Here is a 19,487-nt window from a genome sequence, read left to right on the forward strand (position 1 = left end):
CCCGCCTGTTTTTTGCTTTTGAACTTGGGCCCGCCGCTCGACCACTCAGGAATAGGTTCTCCTGCATTTGATTCCATGGTTTCTGCTGTGTACATATACCCCAGCTTGCTGATATGGAATCTGTGCAAATTAACGTCTCCGTTTTTGCTTTCTCAATCTTGTTCCTCCTCAGAAAATGTGTGCATTCATGAAAGATAGAGTCTCACCCAACTCGGTTCATTTTCGTATTGGGAACTGGAAACATACGGCAAACACTACCCGATCCCCCCCCCAAAAAAAAACGCCGCGGAGGGAGTTACGAACCAACCCGAATCGCCCAACACTCCACCCTCCCATTCATCAACAATGCCGTCACATACGCCGTCGATCCCTTTCCTTCCCCATCAGAAACACGCACATCAACCTCCTTCACCCAATCCTCCGTCTCGCGCGTGTACACACACTGTCCCGAATTGTATATGTGGAATTGGGGAAAGTGGCCTGCGAGAACGGTGTAATCTGTTGAGCGGGGGTGGTGTGGTGATGTGTGTTGTTGTGATGGGAGGGAGAAGGCTTTGATGATGGTAACCAGGGCGGGCAAACGGGCGTACGGCTTCGGATGGACACTGAACCCGTCCATGAGGTGCAGGGAGTGGTCGGTGAATGCGACGAGGAGTTGCTGATGTCTCGCGTCAACATTATCCGCATCTACATTCCCCGCGGCTCGCCTTTCATCCCCGTCCCCGTCCCGAAAAAACCCGGCGCAGACCGCCACGGGCGCGGCGGGAACTTCGAGGATCTTGACTTTCGTGTCGGTTTCGTAGACGTGGAGAACCGGTGCCGGTGACGCCGTCGCGACGACCACGTACTGTGTCAGCGTCCCGGGGGAGGTGGATACCAGGAGTGGTATGGCAGCTCTGACCGCGTTGCTCCCACCATCCTGGGTGGGAGCATATCCCTGGGGGGAACACACCCTAACCCTCCAACCCCCCTCGACCGCCCCAAACGCCGTCACACATCCCTCCCCATCGCCCGCAAGCACCCACCCTCGTCCCCTTAAATCCGTCATAGCGTGTAGAGAGGTGATGCGCGCGCCGATCGGGACGGAGCGGAAGGGGCGGCGACGGACGGTTATGTGGACTGTGCCGGTTGGGGAGGCGGTGATGAGGGTTTCGCGGGTGTGGGGGAAGAGGGTTGGGAAAGGGAGGAGGTGGGTTGGGGGGTGGGCGGTGGGGTAGTAGGTTGTTGGGGGTGGTGGGTAGGGTTCGTCGGCGGGTGGTGGGGGCTGGAAGGCGTTGGCGGCTACAGTGACCAGTTTCCCATCCTCTGGCCCGCCTACGACGACTGTTGGGGTGTGTAGGAACGTCGGCGGCGCTAGAGCCAACGGCGGTGGTGGTGTATCCTCCATATGCACATCAACGATGGCCATCACCGTCGGCGGCGTCTCCATCCGGGTTCCCCACAACATCTCTCCCACCAAGATCGCTTCCCCTCCAACCTTCCTGGATGACTCCTCAGCCACCCCATCATCCACATCGCCCGTCCACGGCACAATCAACGCGCTCAGCTCCGACGCCTTCTCCACCCACGCGGCCATCTTGGCGTATATCGCTTCCTCCTCCTCTTCGCTAATTTTGAGTGCATCATCGGCGCTCTCGACAGACTTGATGAGACGGTCTAGGTCGAGAGATATGCTGTCTTCGGTGAGTTGCAGTGCTGTTGATTGAGGAGTCGTGACGGCATTCGGGTGGGATGTTTTGAGCCGTTTAGCTGCTGAGGGTGAGCTTTCCTCTCGTTGTGTTTCGGGGTCGGGTTCGGACGGGAAACTGCGTTTAGGCGAGGATATGTGGGTTGATAATGTAGATAATGCGGCATGCTGTGGTGCTAGATTTGGCGTTCCTACTGGTACCAGCTGTTCCCGCAGCGAGGATGCGGAATGGATGAAAGGATCGTCTGCCATCTTCGCTTGTGAATTAGAAAGAATGCACTGGTTTCTCAAAGTAATCCCACAACCTGCAAGGGCATGCACTTCCTTCAAACAACACCAGCCTAATGCTGTTGAGACCGTCGTAACCACCCTCGTCAATAAAGCTATACGCTATGGATGCTTCCAGCCCATCCATACAGCACGACCCTGTTGAAGCGCTGGGTGAAATGCCGCATGTACTGTAGACTGGGAGCATTTCACGCGAGCAGGGAGTCCGATCGCTAAGCCACGCCTTCACGGCGAGCAACAACTGAGCAACACCCCATCAACACACTTCCTCGCTCAACATCCCCTGCTCGCAGAAAGTCGGTCACTGCTACCTCGCTGTCTTCAACCCACGCTCACTACCGTAGCCTGCAGAGAACGTCTGGAAGCTGAACAATATCCGCTTTTGCAACCGGCAGCTCGCTAGATCTTTCACAATGTTCTGTGCTCGTGAGTTGCGTCCCATGGCTTCCTGAGCATGTGAAACGCATTCCCACACAGGTGCAGAAGGCTAACCTCACTCTTTTCACAGTATCGGGAGAATCGCCCGTGGAGCCTGTGGTCTCGCAAAAGTCCGGAAACATCTACGAGAAACGGCTGATTCTCAAGTACATCTCCGAAAATGGCCGTGACCCCGTGAGTGGCGAGGAGCTTACCGCTGATGATCTGTTAACCATCAAGCTCTGTAAGTGGGACATACAGACAGCCACGCGCTGGTCACCTCAGGCTGACAACCGTCGATCCCTGTAGCAACAAAATTCGTGAAACCACGACCGCCAGCAGCGACTTCCATTCCCAACCTTCTGATCTCGCTTCAAAACGAATGGGATGCGGTGATGCTTGAAACATATCAGCTCAAACAACAATACCATGCCGCACGACAGGAACTCTCGAACGCTCTTTACGAGAACGACGCTGCGAAGCGAGTGATTTCCAGACTGGTGAGGGAGCGGGACGAGGCCCGTGCTGCCTTGGCTTCCGTCCAGACCACCTACGCCGCTCCACCCGCGACGGTGGCGAACGGTGGGGACCAGATGGATGTGGATGAACCTAGCAACGATGGTGCGGCTTTGTTGGAGCAGGCACATCAGAAGTTGCAGGCCACGTCCGACTCATTGTCGACCGTGCGGAAGAAGAGGAAGCCCGCTGCGATGTGCGCGAAGCCGGACGATGTGAAGGGTTACGCACAGATTGGCGAGGGGATCAAGATCAAGGGTGCCACCAAAGGGGTGTCGGCTACCGACGTCTTTTCTGGAAAGGTCGCAGGCGTGGACCGGGAGCTTGTCATTGTCGGAGACAAGGCGGGACATGTCAACATTCTTGACAGAGCCCAGGATAACAAACTCACCACGTCTCACGTTGCCGCTCACAAGAGTGCGATCAACGATGTTGTGTTTGCTGGAAAGGACGACTCGTTGCACTTCTTGACTGCGGGTGCCGACAAGACCATCAAGTACTTCCAGGTGGAGATTACTGGCGACGACGATTATTCTGTCGGTGCCGCAAAGTGGGTCAACAAGACTCACACGGCGGCTGTTACCGCGCTGAGCTTGCATCCTTCTGGAGATTACTTCATTTCAGCCGGAGCCGACGCTACATGGGCCTTCAACGATATTCACACTGGGCAGACGTTGTCGTCCGTTTCTCAATCGGGCAAAATTGGAGGTGAGCATCCGAGTTCGTCGATAGGTTGAAACATCACTCAGAGCCGCAATACTCACATTCTCCACGTCGACAGGTTTCGTATCCGCCCAAATCCACCCGGACGGCCTGATCCTCGCCACAGGCGGCAGCGACTCGATCGTCCGCCTCTGGGACATCCGCTCGCAAACCAACGTGCGCGATTTCGAAGCGCACACCGGCAAAGTCACCGGCATCTCCTTCTCCGAGAACGGATACTACCTCGCCACCTCGTCCGACACCGAGTCCGTCGTGCAGCTGTGGGATTTGCGGAAGTTGGTCAACTTCAAGTCCCTGCAGATTGAGGATGCCAAGACTACGGGTGTGAGCAAAGTGCGGTTTGATTACAGTGGGCAGTTTTTGGCGGCGGCTTGTGGTGATGAATTAAGGTTCGTTGAGATTCCTGTTCATCACCTATCTATCATCTTCGCTCAATATGCTGAAACATTCTCAATTCCCTCCCAGGATCTACCTCGCCAAAAAATGGGATCAGCTCGCCAACCTCGCCACCCACGGCAGCAGCCACCTCACAGACATCAAGTTCGGCCCAGACGCAAAATACATTGTCAGCACCTCCGCGGACGGGAAGGTGTTTGTTGACGGGCTTTCCGCGTAAGGCACATAGCTTGAGTACCTGCATGTCGTGATATTAGCGAGAAACCCTGTATGTATTTTGTATAGTAGCGAGGAATGATATGGGCATGTCAATTAGATCGTCTATGGCTATTTTCTGTGATTTATGTGGTCAGCGAGCGTTTGGAAAAGAACTAGCCGGGCGATGACAAGATCAGCATCGAGCTGACGCAAGCAGGGACCGTCAATTTTAGAGGCTTATGGCAAATGAAGTGGTACATCTCATGCTATGTCGGCAAAGATACATGTGCAAATGGAAGAAAGGGAGGAGGTACTACATATACAGCAGGCTTGAATGCACGAACGCACAGTGATGAGATTCACAGAATGGGGAAGGGTGCGGAGAACTGAGGGAGGGTGGTTTACGCCGTGAGATGCAAATGATGATGGGAGCTACCTAAATCGGGAGGTGTGTATCCTCGGATTTTTTTCTTGCCCCCTGTGCGTGAGAGAGACCGATCGAGCGCTCAAACAATTTACTCCCTCCGTTTCCCCGCGGGCCGTGCCTCACTCTCCACATCCACGCCCCACTTCCGCTTGAGATTCGTCCCCGTGATCCGTCCAATCTCCTTCTGTAACATTCCCACGGTTACTTGCAGCTCGGCGCAGAGAGCTAGTGTTTTGCTGCAATGTCCACATGGTTTTTCCATATCGTTAGGGCGAATCGGGCTGTTGACGAGAGGTGGCGAGAGTGGATACGCTGCAGCGGCGACGCGGAAGGGGTGTGGCGGTTCTGAGAGGTCAGGGACTGCGCGGTGCGGGGATGGGACGGGGGCGGGGAGGTGGATGCGGTGGGTGGGTGGGGTGTGGTAGGGCGGGGTTGTGGGTGGGAGGGGGATGTGGAAGGTTGGGAGGAGGGCCGGGGGCCGATGGGGGAGGGGAGTTGAGGTGGGTGTTGACGTTGGGGTGGTGGGGTGGCCGGCGGGGCGGGTGTGCGCTGGTTCTGTTTGGATTGTGGGAAGATGAATACGGATTCTGGGTGAAAAGGCTCGGATTTAGTCAGAATACTTACCCCCAACGGTACCCTCGCCATACTTCACACTCCCCACAAAAATCGGATCCCCCCCGATCCGCCTACACAACACCATGCTCTTCTTCCCATCTCCCAGCGCCTCCGTATCATTGTTACACGCCATTCTCTTGAAAACAATCACATTCCAAATTTCCACCTTCACCACCCCCGCCTCCCCAAACCTCACGCCGTCCGCGGAGAATCGAATAGGCTGATTGGCCGTTCTGCGTTCGGCTAAGGTGGCTTTGGACATGGGCGGGGACGGAATGATGCGGGAATGTATGAGGATTTTGTTGTGGAAGACTTGGAGGCATCTGTGGGAGCCGATTTGCGGCGTAGCGGGGGCCTGCGTCGGTGTGCTGGGGGGTGTTGACAACGTCTCGGTTTGCGGTGAGGTGGGGAAGAGGTTGCGGCTGATCGCTTGCGTTCCGAAAGGGATGGGCACACGGACCGGCTTGACGAGGACGGAGAACTTGCTGCCGGGGTGGTGGGAGTCTATGTGGTGAGAGGCGCGCAGGGCGGAGGTGGGCTCTGAAGAGGCGGGGTTGGGCGGGATGGCGGTGCCGGTTTCGTCGAGGAGTTGGAGGAGGTAGGTCATTTGCGGGTGCATTTTTAATGGTTCAGATGAAATTTGTGTACGGAACTTGGGACGGCTGCCAGTCGGGGAACGTCTGGCTTGATTTAGGCAGCAATGGATTCGACGAAACTAGTCAGCGAGGAAACTTGTAGGAGCGGACGTAGGTAGTTCCTTCTACGAGCGACGAACAGATAGAGCCGATTGCGTTGTGGGCAGAAAGTAAGAGCTTGCAGAGCGAGCCACGACGTGCGAGAAGTCGCAAACTGCCCCGCCTGCAGGAAACGTGGCTGACGTGCGCCAAGAACCTGTCAAAAATTCCGTCCTGACGTTTTGGCAGAGGCCGGTTATATGATGGCAACAGCAAGTCTTTCGGCTGATGGTTGGTAAGAGCAGCACTCGGTACAATAAAAATTGTGGAGGAACGGAGGAAGGGGAGAGAATGGTGAAGTAGCAAAGCGAAAGGGGGGCGGTATGTGAAATCGGAAAGCGAAAGGCATTTGGACAGCGTCGTATTGACAGCGCTCGTGCGCGACCTCCTCCGAAATCGACACTGTGACTCATTGACACTGTCAGTGCGCCGTCGTATGCGATGATATTCATGCGTGTCGTCAGACGCAAGCTACCCGGGAAGAAGAGACGTTACATATACAGTTGTTACAAATTCGAGTTTGTCTTCCCCCTATGGACACCCATACTCCACGCATGATGCGCATGACAAGGTTACGCCGTTCTTCGAAGACCATGTTGTTTCAGAGATGTTTCAGAGACCTTTCCCGTCCCAGCGCATCACTCAAACTTTTCAAACTCCCACTTTCCCAAACTCGCGAACGCCATAGCCGTAATTTCCTTCGGCACTCTTTCCACCGCGAACTTGCAGTTCTTCTTGGGTGTACCTGTCGAATTTCGAATCGGCACGAGCCGATACGCCCAAAGCACATGTTGCCTATACTGGCCACATGCCGCGACGTCTACGCTACCCATGCATGGGACGTATATCGGAAAAGTTGTGTCGAAAAACGTCTTTTGGTGTGCTTCTTTGGCGTCAGGAGCAGGCTTACCGTCCTTCGCTTTGAGTTCGGGTTCGATCATCGGAAAGTCTCGCACAAGGACGATTTTCTCCTCCTTTGCCGTAAACATCGCGGGGTGGTTAATGATGGAGTGAAAGTATTCCTCTAAGCGCATGGCCTGTGAACCTCCGCGCGCCCGAAGTGAGACCACTCCCGGCGGATCGACAAGGTGAGCGTAAAGGGCTTTGGCCCCGGTTCCGGTGTGAGGCACATGGTAGTCGCCGCGCTTCATTGCTCGTTTACCGGGCATCGCCGGTGGATCTTGCGTCTTGCTTGACTGAGTGGTGACGGTTGCCGGTTTGACACGCCGGAAGTAAGCGTCTGCGAGGACGGAGGGTGATATGCGTTGAGTCATGTAGACGTGCGCGCAAGTTGTCGTTTTCTCGATAACGAGCACTAGTAAGCATCAGAGGCATAAGTACGAGTCGGTAGAAGAACATCTCACGAATGAAACAAAAGCAAAATGTTCAAGTCCTACCATCTTCGATAGGTCCGTCCAGAACCGTCACATGTGCGTGCTCCGAGATACGAGAGAGAATATCCGTGCAGAGGGCTTCACACCCGGCCAGTTTTGGGTTTCCATCTGCGTCGGTGGACATCATGGAACTGGTTGGTGGGACTGCACGAAGTTGGAGTTGTTGGAAAGGGAACGGGGACGGTGGGAAGACCGATTGCAGATGGGCGACTGACAGGTCCTGCCCATATCGCGCGTGTTCTACTGTTGACTTAACAGCGCCCGCGTTGTGATGGAGAGTTACTGTAGGTAACCACTTCATTCCAAGCGGAGACGAGTAGATATAGAAGCTGTACGATCGCGATCGGAAGAAGTGCGGATTGTATGAAGCCCTTCCTTTTGTGACTTTCCAACACAGGCCACATTGGCCACCCGGAGATGTCGGTGACGATTTCGAAGCCAGAACACAACATATGTCGGTCTTGCTTTACTCGAAGGAAGCGCTCCAGAATGATCCCATGGGTTTTGCATCACGAAGGACCAGGGCTTTGTTTGCATACACACCTGACGAACTGTTCAAAGGGCCCGTCAAAGTTTCGGAAGGGTTACAAAACGGCGGATAAGGAACTTCGGATATGAGTGCGGACGTACTGTACACGTTTCAGACTCAGGGAATGAAAGGGTGGTCGTGGAAAACATTCATTGTGGAACTTCCTCATTGTTTGCCATAATAGTGGGTTCGGCCAACGGTGTGCTTTCGTTCAGGTCTGCTGCCATAACAATTCCATTATGCAATCGCACGCATGAGGAAACGCGTGACATGTTCGCCGTCTCCGACGCACCGCGCGCAACATCCTCGGTAGGATTTTAACGCAGCCCAATTCTTCGCCTCTGTGTATGATCTGCCTCCCGTCGGAAGGTACGGAGCAGGTTTCTGAAGTCACGCCCTCCAGCATCGCAAGCGTGTACAATCGGCAATATGCACCTTTCAACTGCTCTCATCGGAGGTCTGATCTTCTGCGCAACCCTATGCAACGGCACGCCAGACAGGGCATCCCAGACAGGCGACGACAGTTACGCTTCGGATCCAGTTTTTGCTACCGGCTGTACGTGGAACTTAAGAGCCCGGGTCCCTGACGATGGAGAGTCGCTCGCGCCAAAAAATGTGCAACGGCGAGCAGTCACCCCACAGTTGGATTACCAGTCGTTTGATGGGACGGGGAACAACAAAGTTCACCCGAATTACGGAGCTGAATATCAGATTTATTTGAGGCCGCACCCGGCGAACTATGCGGATAACAACACGAGTAGGTTTTTTGTAGGAGGCTGCCCTCGAGAAAAGACAAGATGTATCTGACATCAGCCTTGCTTTCTTTGCAGCTCCAACAAACGGACCAAATGCTCGACTTATCTCCACCAACGGCCTTGGATCCGCACCATACGTGTACACTTCCATGTCGTCGTCTGATTTGCTCCCGATGTACGTGAACCTTTGGAGACACAGTACGAGCATGCACCGGATCCTAACACCATATGTCTCTTTACCAGGTGGGGTCTCTTCCTCCATACCGAGCTTAGTGGGCCCATGGACAATGGTAAGTGCGATCGATAGCAAACAGGATCTGCGTTCGAGGGTCCTGACATACCCGGCGTCTATCCTTGCAGAATCCGACCCTTTTCCGATACCTGTCCCCACGGGCGACACCGTGTTTGACCCCTACAAATTCGGCAACCTCAGCATACCGTTTCTAAGAAAGAGGTTCGGCGGCGTTGAAGTGGTGCAGGGCAAGCACGGACCGCAACTCGCGCGCAAAATCATCAACGAATTTACTGCGTTCATCGATGGGACGGGACTGTATTCGCCGACGGAACAGGGGTGTAATGAGCTTAGAGGCGATAACGGGTTGTTGAAGTCGGTGAACTATACCGTCTTGGGAGAGGCGCCGCCTATGGAAAACGGGTTCTTCAAGTTTCCCCTGGGTGTCATTAATCTGGTTCCGGTGAGTGCTAAAGCTGTCCTGGGGTACAAAGTGGCTGTTGCTCAGTCTTCTCCTTTGTAGCATTTGACGGTCACATATATCCTACTCCTGCGCGAACACAATCGGCGAGCGAGACAAATTTTCGCAGTCCACCCAGACTGGACGAGCGATCAAGTCTTCCACAAGGCCCGGCGGTGGATGATTGCAACCATGCAGAGGATCACCATGAGCTACGTAAGTCACCCACCCCGGATCTATATAGATATCACTGCAGCATCCTCAAGAGTTGAGCGCGCCTGTAGTATTATCCCACACTGGTCGGCGAGGCGCCACCTGCATATACCGGCTACAATCCGGAAGTCAACCCGCAGTTGGATCTTGCGCTTATGAATGTCGCCATGCGGTACGGGCACAGTTCCTTGAACGCTGTCATCCAACGCTTTGGTTCCGACGGTCATCCGGTCCACCAGGGGCATCTGGTAAGTAATCAGAGATCTGCTTGCTTTGAGGATTTCATTATCGACGCTGACTTTACGCCACTCCGATGATCAGCTACTCGAAGACTCCTTTCTGGGAGACAACATGGCAGCGCTTCTGGACGTTGGGCTGGACCCATACTTGCGCGGTTTTGCCGCGCAGCCAGAACAGGAAGTAGACGATCGATACGTGCCCAGTGTGCGCAATAAGCTCCCGCTTGGGGGAACCCACCCCTTCGATCTCGTGGCGACGAATATCCAGAGGTAATCAACCGATTTGTGAACTGGATCTCGGCGGTACGAAAATGCTGACCGTTTGTGGCATGCATCGCAGGAATCGGGAGTTGGGACTGGCAGACTACAACACGCTTCGGGCGCACTACAACTTGTCGCGGGCTACAAAGTGGGAGGACATTACCGCTGATACGGCCCTGCAGAGTCGGATGTCAGCGTTATATGGGACGTCGATGGACAATATTGACGGTTATGTTGGTAAGGCGCACAATCACAATAAAAACATAACCGAAGAGTAATGGGCTAACGGAAATCCGCTCTTCACAGGTGGCGTAATGGAAGACGCCAACAGAGGCAAAGCCATCCTCGGCCCTCTCTCCTGCGCCATCGTCAAAGAAAACTTCATCCGAATCCGGGACGGGGACCCATACTGGTACGAGAACCCGGGCGTCTTTACCGACGCCGAGCTCGCCGAGATCAAATCCACAGTCAAGCTGGGCAACCTCGTCAAATGGAACACCAACATCACGGATTACCCCGACAACCCGTTCGTCATCGGCGACCTCGTGTCCGCGTCGGCGGCGAAGGCCGTGAGCAAGGCAGCGGTGTCGGTGATGGGAGTGACGACGCTGTCGTGGGCGATTGAGGGCGAGAGGATCGAATTTGTGGTTGAGAGCAATGCGGAGGGGTGGTTTGGGTTTGGGTTTGGGGAGAATATGTTGCCGGCGGATATCTATCTGTTTTATCAGAAGACGCCGGGTAATTGGGTGGGGCAGGACTCGTACAGGTATGCTCCGATTGAACGTTTATGTGTTTCGACTATGGTGTGCTGACTTGTGTTGATAGCTCGAATACAGCTATTCCATCCCCCGACACATCTGTGGGAGGCACGGACGACATGATCAACTTCACGCCAGTAACCGCAACAAAATACAAGCACGCCTTTAAGTTCTCCCGGCTCTTAAACACCAAGGACCCCCGCGATGTCGCAATTACAACTACCGACATGCCCGTCATCTTCGCCTACAGCGACTCCCGCGAGCTGCAGTACCACGGCCCCGGCAACCGCGCCCACGCCCTGATCAACTTCTACTCCGGCCTTACAACAGTCCAATCCGATAGCCACTCCTTACACCTGCTCAACATCTTCCACGGCATCATGATGTTTGTCGGCTTCGCGTACGCCTATCCCGTAGGCATCTACATCGCCCGCTACTGGAAGGAGAAATCGACCTGGGTCGCGTACCACCAGACGCTGATGTCGCTGGTCAGTGGGGAGATCATCCTCTCGGCGGTTCTGGCCCTTCTCGGCGGGTTTGGCGACCGGACACGCCCGCATCCCAACATCGGGCTCGTTATTGCCGTGCTGGTGTTTTGTATCACGTGGCTGGGTCGGTTCAGTGGGAACTGGAGCTCGCCGATTACGATTAAGTATAATCGGCAGATCAGGTTGGCGCATTGGGTGCTGGGGTATGCGACGTATTTTTTGGGGCTTGTGCAGGGTTACTTGGGGGTCAATGATATCACGGAAGCCTCGAGTTCGAACTGTAGGTTTTCTAGTGTCGCATCCATTGTGGGTAGAGAGTACTGATTTCAGGATCGCAGGGTTGAAGTGGTTGTACATACCGATGGTGCTGATGACCCCAGCAGGATTGTTGCTATGGCATTTATATCAGGCCCGCTTCGCGCCGGCTACTCTCAGATCAGCCGCGGAGAAGGAAAGGGAGTCAAAAGGCCCAACGATCCAAAGCTCCCTGCCTCTCTTCTCATGGGACGCCGTCCAAGAGAATGTTGCGAACGGATGCAAATGGCTGATCATCCGTGGCGTTGTGTACGACGCAGAACCGTTCGTCCCAAAACACCCGGGAGGAGCAAAGCTTTTGTATGAAGCCGTGGGCATGGATGCCACGGATTTCTTCTACCCGCCCCCGCGAGGCCGTCGCACGGACATGAACGCTAAACCACAGACCGGCTCCCACAAGCCACTGCACGGAATGGTCCACCGCCACTCGCGTCTGGCCGAAAACCTCCTGGCCTCCCTAGCTGTTGGCCGCATTGAGAAAACCACCAGCCCAGACCGGAACGACGCGGATGAAGAGGGCGGTGGGAACGACTCGGCAGTGTTTTCGACACGGCTGCTGCGTCCGGTGGGTATTCGGGAAGCCGTGCAGAAGGAACGTGCGCCGTTATCGGAGGACTCGTACCGGAACTTCCGGGTCACGTCTCGCGACGCCGTTACGAAGGGTGGGAAGCGGCAGGTGCATCTTGTCAAGATTGCGTTCGACAACGAGGATGAGGAAATGATATTTTGCCCAGGAGAAAGCGTTTACTTTCAATGTGTTGGTAAAGACGGCAGCATCATCACTCGACCATATACGCCGTGGAAGAGCTATTACAAAGGACATATCTCATTCTATATCAAGATGAATGTGGGGTTGATGACGGCTCATCTTGCCGAGTGTAAGTCCATTCGCATGCGAGGACCGTTCATGCATGCGGAAGCGACCAATCCTCTGGACAAGAATGGGTGTTGGGATGTTATGGGACTGGTTGCTGGCGGATCTGGTATGTTCAATCTTGGTGCATAAAGGGATGCACCATCTGAGAACACAGGCTTACGGTTTTTGATGCATCTGTACAGGCTTGACACCAATGCTGCTCGCCTTAGATTTTCATCTCCGACACGGAAAGCGCGACCCAGTGACCGGCCGACCGGAACTCAAAGCAGCGTTGCTCAATGTGAACAGAAGTGACGCAGACATGTTTGCGATTGACGAGATCGACAATTTGGTCAAGCACTACATGGGCAACCTCGACGTGGTCAACTTTTGCCATAACGTGGTCAACAAAGAGAAATACAAAGGCCGCAGCGGGCAACTTACTGGTGGACTATTGAAGGACGTCTTACCACCAGGGGACTTGTTCACTGCGCCATCCTTTTCAATGGTTCGCTCGAATGCAATGAGCATGCACAGACGGCGGTCCAGCCATAGTCAAAGCCAAAATTTCGGCATATCCTCTGCATCGCTGCCGAAGCTGCCGAAGCTAGGGATGGCCCAAACACGTATTATGGGCGAAGATAGAGGCAACCCGTCATCGTCAGGGGCCTCGGATCGTCAGAGTAGTGCGAGTCTTGTGAAAGACCGCTCCAAGGCGACTCCCGGGGGCTTTTCCATCCTGAACGATCCAATTCCGTTCGTCGCGCCAGACGAGTGGATGATTACAAGCGACAAGTACATCGAGTCTCCCGCGGCGGCGAAACCGCTTTCTAGTGAGGAGGGACCGAAAGGAGGAAAGCAGATGATTATAATGGTTTGCGGGTACGTATGGCACTCGTTTTCAATCTCAATCATGTGCGGCGACGCTGATGAACTCAATTCCATATCCTCATATAGGCCACCCGCTATGAATTCCGGAGTTTACGACCTGCTCCTTAGCCTGAAGTATTCACCCGAACAAATTGTTGTGTTGTAACGCCCTTCGAAATTTCTCAGACCCTCCTCCAAAGTGGATAAGGAGAGCGTGTATTTTCTTGCAATCAATGTTTTTGACATTACTATCTGATTATGCATCCATCAATAACTTGTTACAATAGACGACTGCTCTTAGTGATGTATTTAGAACACATGTGATAAATACGTTTGCCAACACCCGGGCAACTTTCAGCAACGTGTTGCGATGGGGAAAGCATGAGCGGAGTGAGAGCCCGGTTACCTCAGCGCGACTTGGAATGCAGCAAATCAGCGAGCGGAGCTGAACCCCGCCAGCCAATGAGGCCGCGTTCCCGCTTGCCTCATGTTCCTGGGGCCCTCCGTTAGTGCAGCATCAGCAGCCCTCCGTTGCTTTCTGCGTTGGCATTTGCCTGAGCTTAACCTTACGCCGCTCTTGCTGCTTGCTGCTTGTACCTAGTATGACGCCCCAGCCCTTACTGATAATACCCACGGTCGCAAGCAGAGGCCGCTCCATAGAGTGGATGTCCCCCGGACGCTGCCTGGATGCTCCTTAACTTCGGTGCCCCTCCGATTCCGTGGGAAAATTGCTACTTTCGCGCCGATTCTGTCAAACCACATCTGTGCACTACGGCAACCGACCAGCACGTCCTCAGAACCTCAGTGTGCGTTCCAACCAGCTTGCCGCCACCACGTTTACTGGTATCCAATTCGAGCGCCATTGCACGAATTTAACTTAGCAAAGAGTGCAGGGCAGTAGCGGCATCCCTGCTTCCCTTTGACCGCCCTGACCGCTACGCACACAGCTGTCACGACTTCGAGCAGCAGACAGGGTTGTTTGATTTTTGTACTGGGTTGGGGATTCGCAGGGACAAATGTCAGGAAGTAAGTTTGGCACAACGCTTGTCCGCTGATGTGCGTGATAAGGGGTTTCGCTGACCCGCTCAATTCTTAGCTGCATCTCGCGGCAGCACGCGAAGGTCGTCAGTGACCCCTCTGGATTCACCCATATCCCATCACCGCACTGACGATGAGACCGCGTTCTCCAGCGCATATGCCTTGGGAAGCAAAGTTGGACAGTACGTGCGGGGCATGGAGTTCAGCGAGAGTACTGATATGATTGCTGGGTGGTGTCTAATCGACAAGCTAATCGCAGGGGCTCCTTTGGGACTGTACGCCTCGTGAAGCACAAAAGCACACTCCTGACATATGCCTGCAAAATCATGCGGAAACGAAGGGGGGCACCGAATGCGTATGAGCAGATACAGCGGGAAGTCGACATCATGAAGCGTGTACGGCATCCCCATATCGTTCAGTTGAAGGAAGTGTTCGAGACGCCGCACAAATTTTTTCTTGTCATGGAATAGTGAGTTTCAGGTGCAAATTTCTTGCCGGTGCGCTGGGAGGTTGGGGACTTGGGAAGACCGAGATGGGGTCCAAAAGGCTGCGGATGGAGGATGACCTTTTTGGGATCTCTGTCGAATGAGTTTGACATTCTGCCTGCTGGACCGTGGCTGATCTCGAGGCTTTTTCTTCATCCGTTGTGATGGATGTAGCTGCAAGGGAGGAGAGTTAGTACAACGCGTCCGGAGTCGGAAACACTGCACAGAAGACGACGTGCGGACGATCATGGGGAGACTGGTAGAAGCTATTGGTATGTACCACCGTTCACGGACACGTTTGGGGACATCTGAGAATGCCTTCGCGAGGCGTCTCCCATAATCAGAGGACCAGAATACGTGCTGTTACCGGGACTCCTCTGACTTCCCATTTTCCTCCCGCCCAACCTGTACCATCCAAACCGAAACAGCATACCTCCACGACCAAGGCATCGTCCACCGCGACATCAAACCCGAAAACATCCTAATCTCCTCCGATACAATCGCAGGGGCCAACGGGAGTGGCGCCACTGACGGGATCAGCATACCCGAACCGCTAGATATATTCAACATCAAAGTCTCTGATTTCGGGCTGGCGACGTTCACGGGTGCTTGCAATATGATGGAAAACATCGTGGGCACGCCGTTGTATATGGGTACGTTCGATGGAATGTTTGGATGGTGGAGTATTACCGAAGGACTGAATGTGAAGTACCGATGTCTTTAGCGCCAGAGATTGTGCAGAACCTCGGATACAGCGCACAGTGCGATTTATGGAGTATCGGCGTTTTGATGTACCTGTTGTACGTGATGCTCTGCAGCCCTTCGGTTTCATCAATATTGCAGTGCTCGACTATGAGACTGACGTGCTCCCGTTGCAGACTATGTGGATATCGCGGCGATGCTGAGCGGGCCCTACACCAAATGATACAGGAGGGCCGTGTGGATTTTCCGGACGTGTATTGGAATGAGATATCTCCTGGAGGTGTGCTGGACAGAAGTGTTCGTCTGAATTGAGGGCAGTTTCGTTTTACTCATGGACTGGAAACCTTCCGTAGCGAGAAATCTTGTGGAATCAATACTACGAATTGATCCCGCAAAGCGGATAACGGCCCGAGAAGTTTTGATGCATCCCTGGATGAGGGTACGTTCTATCTCGCCGTATCCTCGTAGTCGACCACGGCAAAAGAGCCACCTAATCACCGCAGTACTTCCAACAGGGGACAGAAATGAACCTCGAACATAACGGCCCCTCAACCGTTCTGGAGCTAATGAAATCCTACAATGCCGAACGGCGCTTCCGGCGAACCGGTCACGCCATCGTCGCATTTCTGCGGTTCCGCACCATCCAGGGCGTCCGCCGGACGTTCGCGCCGACCGCATTGCCTGCAATAACATCAGGGCAGCAGACTAATGGGGCTGGCGGGCTGGCGACGGGGCCGGTACGGCGCGCGTCGTTCTCGATACCTGGCACAGGGGCAGGAGCATTCAAGACTTGGGGCAGTGCGCTGGGCAGCGGCGCACCTGCAGGGGCGGCGTCGGGGCACGGGAGCCGGACTTCCATATCGACGCTGAGTTGCGATAGCATCGACTCTTACCACAACAGGGATGAACCGGGCGCGGAAGGAGGTGACGGAGGGAGAGACCGGGACCACGAGTCGGACCGCGGTGATCACGCCCCTGCTTCCAGCTCTTCGCGGACGCGCGAGGGCAGTAATCTCAAATCATCCCATTTGGCTCGGAGCACTATGTACATCAAATCCACAGGATCCGCCCCCGCCGCCATCTCAGCAGCTGGCGGGAAACTGCCCATCAACTCCCGCAGCATCATCGGCCTGCATGAAGGCAAAACGAACCGCAACAGCGGGCGGCACGCACCACACAGCATCGCGGCGTCCTCATCTACCTCGTCAACATCCACCACCACCTCCATGCTCGTTTCCGCATCCGCAACCCTCCTCAACAACACAACCGACCGCCCGCCACCCGCCTCCCGCAAACAAAACTGCGTCTCCGTCTCCGGAACCTCCATCTCCTCCTCCTCCTCCTCCCCCGCAACGCACTCATCAAAATACCTCAAGCCCGCCGCCCAACAGCTCGCATCGCACCACCAGCAGCTGCCGCCGTTGAAGATACATCGGAGGAATAGTGTGACAGAACCGATGATGGGCTTGCCGAGTAGGACGGCACCGGCGTCGGTGGCGGGATCGACGGCGCTTTCGTTGAGTACTGTGAGGCCGGCGGGGAGGAAAAAGGAGGCGGGGCCCGCGGTTGTGGAGGCGAGGGTTGGGGAGCTTTTATGAGGCCACGTCTATTCACCCTCATGAGCACGTTCGGCTCCGTGGACCCAAAACTAATATTTGTCTGACTCTCCTTTCTCCTTTGCATGTTTTGCATGCATATATACCCATGTTTTTGTTCATTTCTTGCTGGCTCAATGTTATAATTCTTTTTGAAGCACATTATTCATTTTGCTTTCGTTTATGCTGCTTCCGTGTGGCAACGATTTCCATTCACATCGACAGCATTATGGAAGCTGGAGACACAACATACTCCCAAAAATGTGTGATTCCTGAAAGGACGAAGGGGCAGCGGCGAAAGCTCACACCCCCACAGCGGCCCCTCCCTCCCTCCTCGCCCCCACATACACCTCAGCAAACCTCACACTCGCCCTCCCCACCCCCTCACAAAGCCTCTTCCACGGCCCCGCATACCGTCCCCTCAACCCCCTCGGCACACTCCCCACGCCCGCGAACACACTCCCCGCGACTTGGAAGAACACACTCAGATCCTTCGGACTCCAATTGGCGCCCGCACACGCCGGCTCGACGATGCGGTCGTGGATGGTCTGGAAGACGTCGCGGAGCTCTTTGCGGTGTTGCAGGGAGGTGCCGATGGAGAGGACGCCGCGGATGAGGGTTTTGAAGAGGGTGTCTGGGGAGGAGGTTGGGGAGAGGATGGAGGTTGTTGTTGCGGGGGGCTGGGTGGGGAGGAGGGCGGCTGTTGGTGTGGAACCGTGGGAGGCGGCGGTGGAGAGGGTGTTGACTGTGGTTGTGGAGGGGGGGAGGGGGGTGGGTTGTGGTTGTTGTTGTGGGGCTATGAAGGGATTGGAGGAGGAGGAGGAGGAGAGGAGGTGGGGGTGGGAGTGGGCGAGTGCGGCGATGACTGCGGCTTTGTATTCGTCGAGGACGCCGCGTTGGTTGAACAGGAGGGATTTGATGTCGCGGGCGTCTTGGGAGAGGGTGGAGTCCAGGTCATCGAGGATGGGCGTTGTTGGGTGGGCGAAGCGTTGCATGAAGACGGAGGCGACTGTGCATGGGTAGGGTGGTGAGCGATCAAGCAGGAGCAGGAGGAACGTACGTAAGACTTACCAAACTCGTAATCGGCGAATTTGAGGTAGGTGAGTTTCCGCTTGAAGGTGTCCAGGCGATAGTTGTTGATGAAGATTATATGTGCGTACTGCCTGCAATGCGCAATGGTAGGCATCTGGTCAGCGACCGGGTGGAAGACCATCCCTCGATTCGGGCCCTGCCCCGCGATGTCCTCCACGTTCAATCCACGCGGTAGATATACATACTCTGCAAGTGGCACCGGAAGCAAAAACTCCGCCACAATCGCCGAAGTAATATCCCGCATTTCCGCATCCTCCACAACCTTCACAATCCTTTTGAAATTGTCAAACATCCGTCTACACCCCGCACTCGGCACTTTCGTCTTCAAACACACGTCCTCACGCAGTCTCGACGACACTTTTTTGCCGAGAGTGTACCGCATGACGCTGGGATGGAAACTGTAATAGGTCTCGATGAGGTACGCCCGTGTTGGATCTCCTCTTGGGGATTTGCTGGTGGTTGTTATGTTTGATGTGTTTATCGTGGATGAAGCGCGCGTGCCTTGCGAGGCGGGGTGGGGGAAGAGGACGGCGGTGGCTGAGGTGTAGAGATGCTTTGGGCGGTGGAGATGGGGCTCTAGAATTTCGTAATGTCGATACTATAGTGGGAGAGAAAACTGTGCTTACTTCTGGGGGTCGAGTTACCTATGGCACGAGATGGCACGAAGCAGCAATCGATAGCTCGACAGGCGTACGCGCGATCTTGACGCAGTTCCACCCACACACTTACCTGAGACAATATGTAGTTCCGGAGCGGCCCTGTGGCCGCCTTCAGACCAGGCCTCTTTTTCTGCAGGAAAGACGTCGCCTGGTCGACTATTGTCAAAGTAAACGGCCCAGGTCAGAAATCGTCGAGCAACGCGTCCGAGTTGTTTTCTGGACAGCAGCGAAAGGAAGACATACCTGACAAGCCGTAGAGCCATAGCTGCCAGACCGACCTATCGAACACCGGGGTGCTTGGGACGAAGACTGAGAATTCCATTGCTATGTACTGTATGTATTGCGGCGGGGAGGAGACTGCGTGGACACTGGAGACTGCCCGTCGCGCGCTAAGGCCTAAGGCTAACGGAAGGGGAAGGGGGATGACTCACCTGTGATGCGCCGCATATTGCCGCTCTCGCTTGGGGACCACCACAGCTTGCCCTCGCCGATTTCACAACGTCCCTCAACGCTCGACCATCGGCAGCGCATCCATCTCGGGCTCC

General features: G+C 54.9%; 8 protein-coding genes across 8 annotated transcripts; 4 read left to right on the forward strand and 4 right to left on the reverse strand.

The window, feature by feature from the left end:
* Window positions 1-140: 140 nt before the first annotated feature.
* EV422DRAFT_342694 (uncharacterized protein) lies at window positions 141-2,331 on the reverse strand. Its single transcript, XM_053066474.1, has one exon. The coding sequence runs from the start codon at window positions 1,937-1,939 to the stop codon at window positions 296-298; it is 1,644 nt and encodes a 547-aa protein (XP_052920809.1). The 5' UTR covers window positions 1,940-2,331; the 3' UTR covers window positions 141-295.
* On the forward strand, window positions 2,165-4,374 carry EV422DRAFT_342681 (WD40-repeat-containing domain protein). The gene is made up of 5 exons (XM_053066473.1): window positions 2,165-2,401; window positions 2,484-2,636; window positions 2,702-3,616; window positions 3,690-4,020; window positions 4,097-4,374. The coding sequence occupies exons 1-5, from the start codon at window positions 2,389-2,391 to the stop codon at window positions 4,245-4,247; spliced, it is 1,563 nt and encodes a 520-aa protein (XP_052920810.1). The 5' UTR covers window positions 2,165-2,388; the 3' UTR covers window positions 4,248-4,374.
* Window position 4,375: 1 nt separating this feature from the next.
* EV422DRAFT_610791 (uncharacterized protein) lies at window positions 4,376-6,373 on the reverse strand. The gene is made up of 2 exons (XM_053073862.1): window positions 5,277-6,373; window positions 4,376-5,207 (listed from the first exon to the last, which is right to left on the reverse strand). Exons 1-2 carry the CDS (start codon window positions 5,884-5,886, stop codon window positions 4,741-4,743), a joined length of 1,077 nt encoding a protein of 358 aa, XP_052920811.1. The 5' UTR covers window positions 5,887-6,373; the 3' UTR covers window positions 4,376-4,740.
* On the reverse strand, window positions 6,372-8,179 carry EV422DRAFT_342755 (uncharacterized protein). Its single transcript, XM_053066476.1, has 2 exons — window positions 7,399-8,179; window positions 6,372-7,316 (listed from the first exon to the last, which is right to left on the reverse strand). Exons 1-2 carry the CDS (start codon window positions 7,694-7,696, stop codon window positions 6,640-6,642), a joined length of 975 nt encoding a protein of 324 aa, XP_052920812.1. The 5' UTR covers window positions 7,697-8,179; the 3' UTR covers window positions 6,372-6,639.
* EV422DRAFT_342744 (heme peroxidase) lies at window positions 8,178-11,044 on the forward strand. The gene is made up of 9 exons (XM_053066475.1): window positions 8,178-8,681; window positions 8,755-8,854; window positions 8,923-8,969; window positions 9,040-9,374; window positions 9,435-9,587; window positions 9,656-9,832; window positions 9,906-10,093; window positions 10,164-10,321; window positions 10,391-11,044. The coding sequence occupies exons 1-9, from the start codon at window positions 8,354-8,356 to the stop codon at window positions 10,894-10,896; spliced, it is 1,992 nt and encodes a 663-aa protein (XP_052920813.1). The 5' UTR covers window positions 8,178-8,353; the 3' UTR covers window positions 10,897-11,044.
* A 48-nt stretch (window positions 11,045-11,092) lies between these two features.
* On the forward strand, window positions 11,093-13,582 carry EV422DRAFT_342769 (uncharacterized protein). Its single transcript, XM_053066477.1, has 3 exons — window positions 11,093-12,628; window positions 12,705-13,383; window positions 13,459-13,582. The coding sequence occupies exons 1-3, from the start codon at window positions 11,536-11,538 to the stop codon at window positions 13,535-13,537; spliced, it is 1,851 nt and encodes a 616-aa protein (XP_052920814.1). The 5' UTR covers window positions 11,093-11,535; the 3' UTR covers window positions 13,538-13,582.
* A 315-nt stretch (window positions 13,583-13,897) lies between these two features.
* EV422DRAFT_548195 (kinase-like domain-containing protein) lies at window positions 13,898-17,533 on the forward strand. Its single transcript, XM_053071645.1, has 9 exons — window positions 13,898-14,397; window positions 14,468-14,591; window positions 14,669-14,878; window positions 15,069-15,166; window positions 15,323-15,547; window positions 15,619-15,694; window positions 15,773-15,876; window positions 15,950-16,035; window positions 16,112-17,533. Exons 1-9 carry the CDS (start codon window positions 14,388-14,390, stop codon window positions 17,192-17,194), a joined length of 2,016 nt encoding a protein of 671 aa, XP_052920815.1. The 5' UTR covers window positions 13,898-14,387; the 3' UTR covers window positions 17,195-17,533.
* Window positions 17,494-19,264, reverse strand: EV422DRAFT_501960 (acidic fibroblast growth factor binding-domain-containing protein; the record flags this gene model as incomplete). The annotated part of the gene is made up of 6 exons (XM_053068237.1): window positions 17,494-17,871; window positions 18,058-18,200; window positions 18,263-18,354; window positions 18,469-18,881; window positions 19,001-19,098; window positions 19,186-19,264. The coding sequence occupies 6 exons, from the start codon at window positions 19,262-19,264 to the stop codon at window positions 17,494-17,496; spliced, it is 1,203 nt and encodes a 400-aa protein (XP_052920816.1).
* Window positions 19,265-19,487: the final 223 nt, after the last annotated feature.

The sequence above is a fragment of the Fimicolochytrium jonesii genome, assembly GCF_025526975.1.
Source record: "Fimicolochytrium jonesii strain JEL569 chromosome Unknown EV422scaffold_45, whole genome shotgun sequence".
NCBI classification, from domain to species: domain Eukaryota; kingdom Fungi; phylum Chytridiomycota; class Chytridiomycetes; order Spizellomycetales; family Powellomycetaceae; genus Fimicolochytrium; species Fimicolochytrium jonesii.

Excerpts from the sequence above, each read along its gene's own strand:
- EV422DRAFT_342694 (XM_053066474.1), bottom strand. The coding sequence starts at position 1,939 with ATGGCAGACGATCCTTTCATCCATTCCGCATCCTCGCTGCGGGAACAG.
- EV422DRAFT_342681 (XM_053066473.1), top strand. Across the intron at positions 2,637-2,701 it reads TCTGTTAACCATCAAGCTCT|CAACAAAATTCGTGAAACCA; the intron begins GTAAGTGGGACA and ends CGATCCCTGTAG. Across the intron at positions 4,021-4,096 it reads GCTTGTGGTGATGAATTAAG|GATCTACCTCGCCAAAAAAT; the intron begins GTTCGTTGAGAT and ends ATTCCCTCCCAG.
- EV422DRAFT_342755 (XM_053066476.1), bottom strand. The coding sequence starts at position 7,696 with ATGAAGTGGTTACCTACAGTAACTCTCCATCACAACGCGGGCGCTGTT. Across the intron at positions 7,317-7,398 it reads GGACGGACCTATCGAAGATG|TGCTCGTTATCGAGAAAACG; the intron begins GTAGGACTTGAA and ends GATGCTTACTAG.
- EV422DRAFT_342769 (XM_053066477.1), top strand. The coding sequence starts at position 11,536 with ATGCGACGTATTTTTTGGGGCTTGTGCAGGGTTACTTGGGGGTCAATG. Across the intron at positions 12,629-12,704 it reads ACTGGTTGCTGGCGGATCTG|GCTTGACACCAATGCTGCTC; the intron begins GTATGTTCAATC and ends GCATCTGTACAG. Across the intron at positions 13,384-13,458 it reads ATGATTATAATGGTTTGCGG|GCCACCCGCTATGAATTCCG; the intron begins GTACGTATGGCA and ends ATCCTCATATAG.
- EV422DRAFT_610791 (XM_053073862.1), bottom strand. The coding sequence starts at position 5,886 with ATGCACCCGCAAATGACCTACCTCCTCCAACTCCTCGACGAAACCGGC. Across the intron at positions 5,208-5,276 it reads TGGCGAGGGTACCGTTGGGG|AACCAGCGCACACCCGCCCC; the intron begins GTAAGTATTCTG and ends CAATCCAAACAG.
- EV422DRAFT_342744 (XM_053066475.1), top strand. The coding sequence starts at position 8,354 with ATGCACCTTTCAACTGCTCTCATCGGAGGTCTGATCTTCTGCGCAACC. Across the intron at positions 8,855-8,922 it reads TCGTCTGATTTGCTCCCGAT|GTGGGGTCTCTTCCTCCATA; the intron begins GTACGTGAACCT and ends TCTCTTTACCAG. Across the intron at positions 9,375-9,434 it reads GTGTCATTAATCTGGTTCCG|CATTTGACGGTCACATATAT; the intron begins GTGAGTGCTAAA and ends TCTCCTTTGTAG.
- EV422DRAFT_548195 (XM_053071645.1), top strand. Across the intron at positions 15,695-15,772 it reads GGCGTTTTGATGTACCTGTT|ACTATGTGGATATCGCGGCG; the intron begins GTACGTGATGCT and ends CTCCCGTTGCAG. Across the intron at positions 16,036-16,111 it reads TGATGCATCCCTGGATGAGG|GGGACAGAAATGAACCTCGA; the intron begins GTACGTTCTATC and ends TACTTCCAACAG.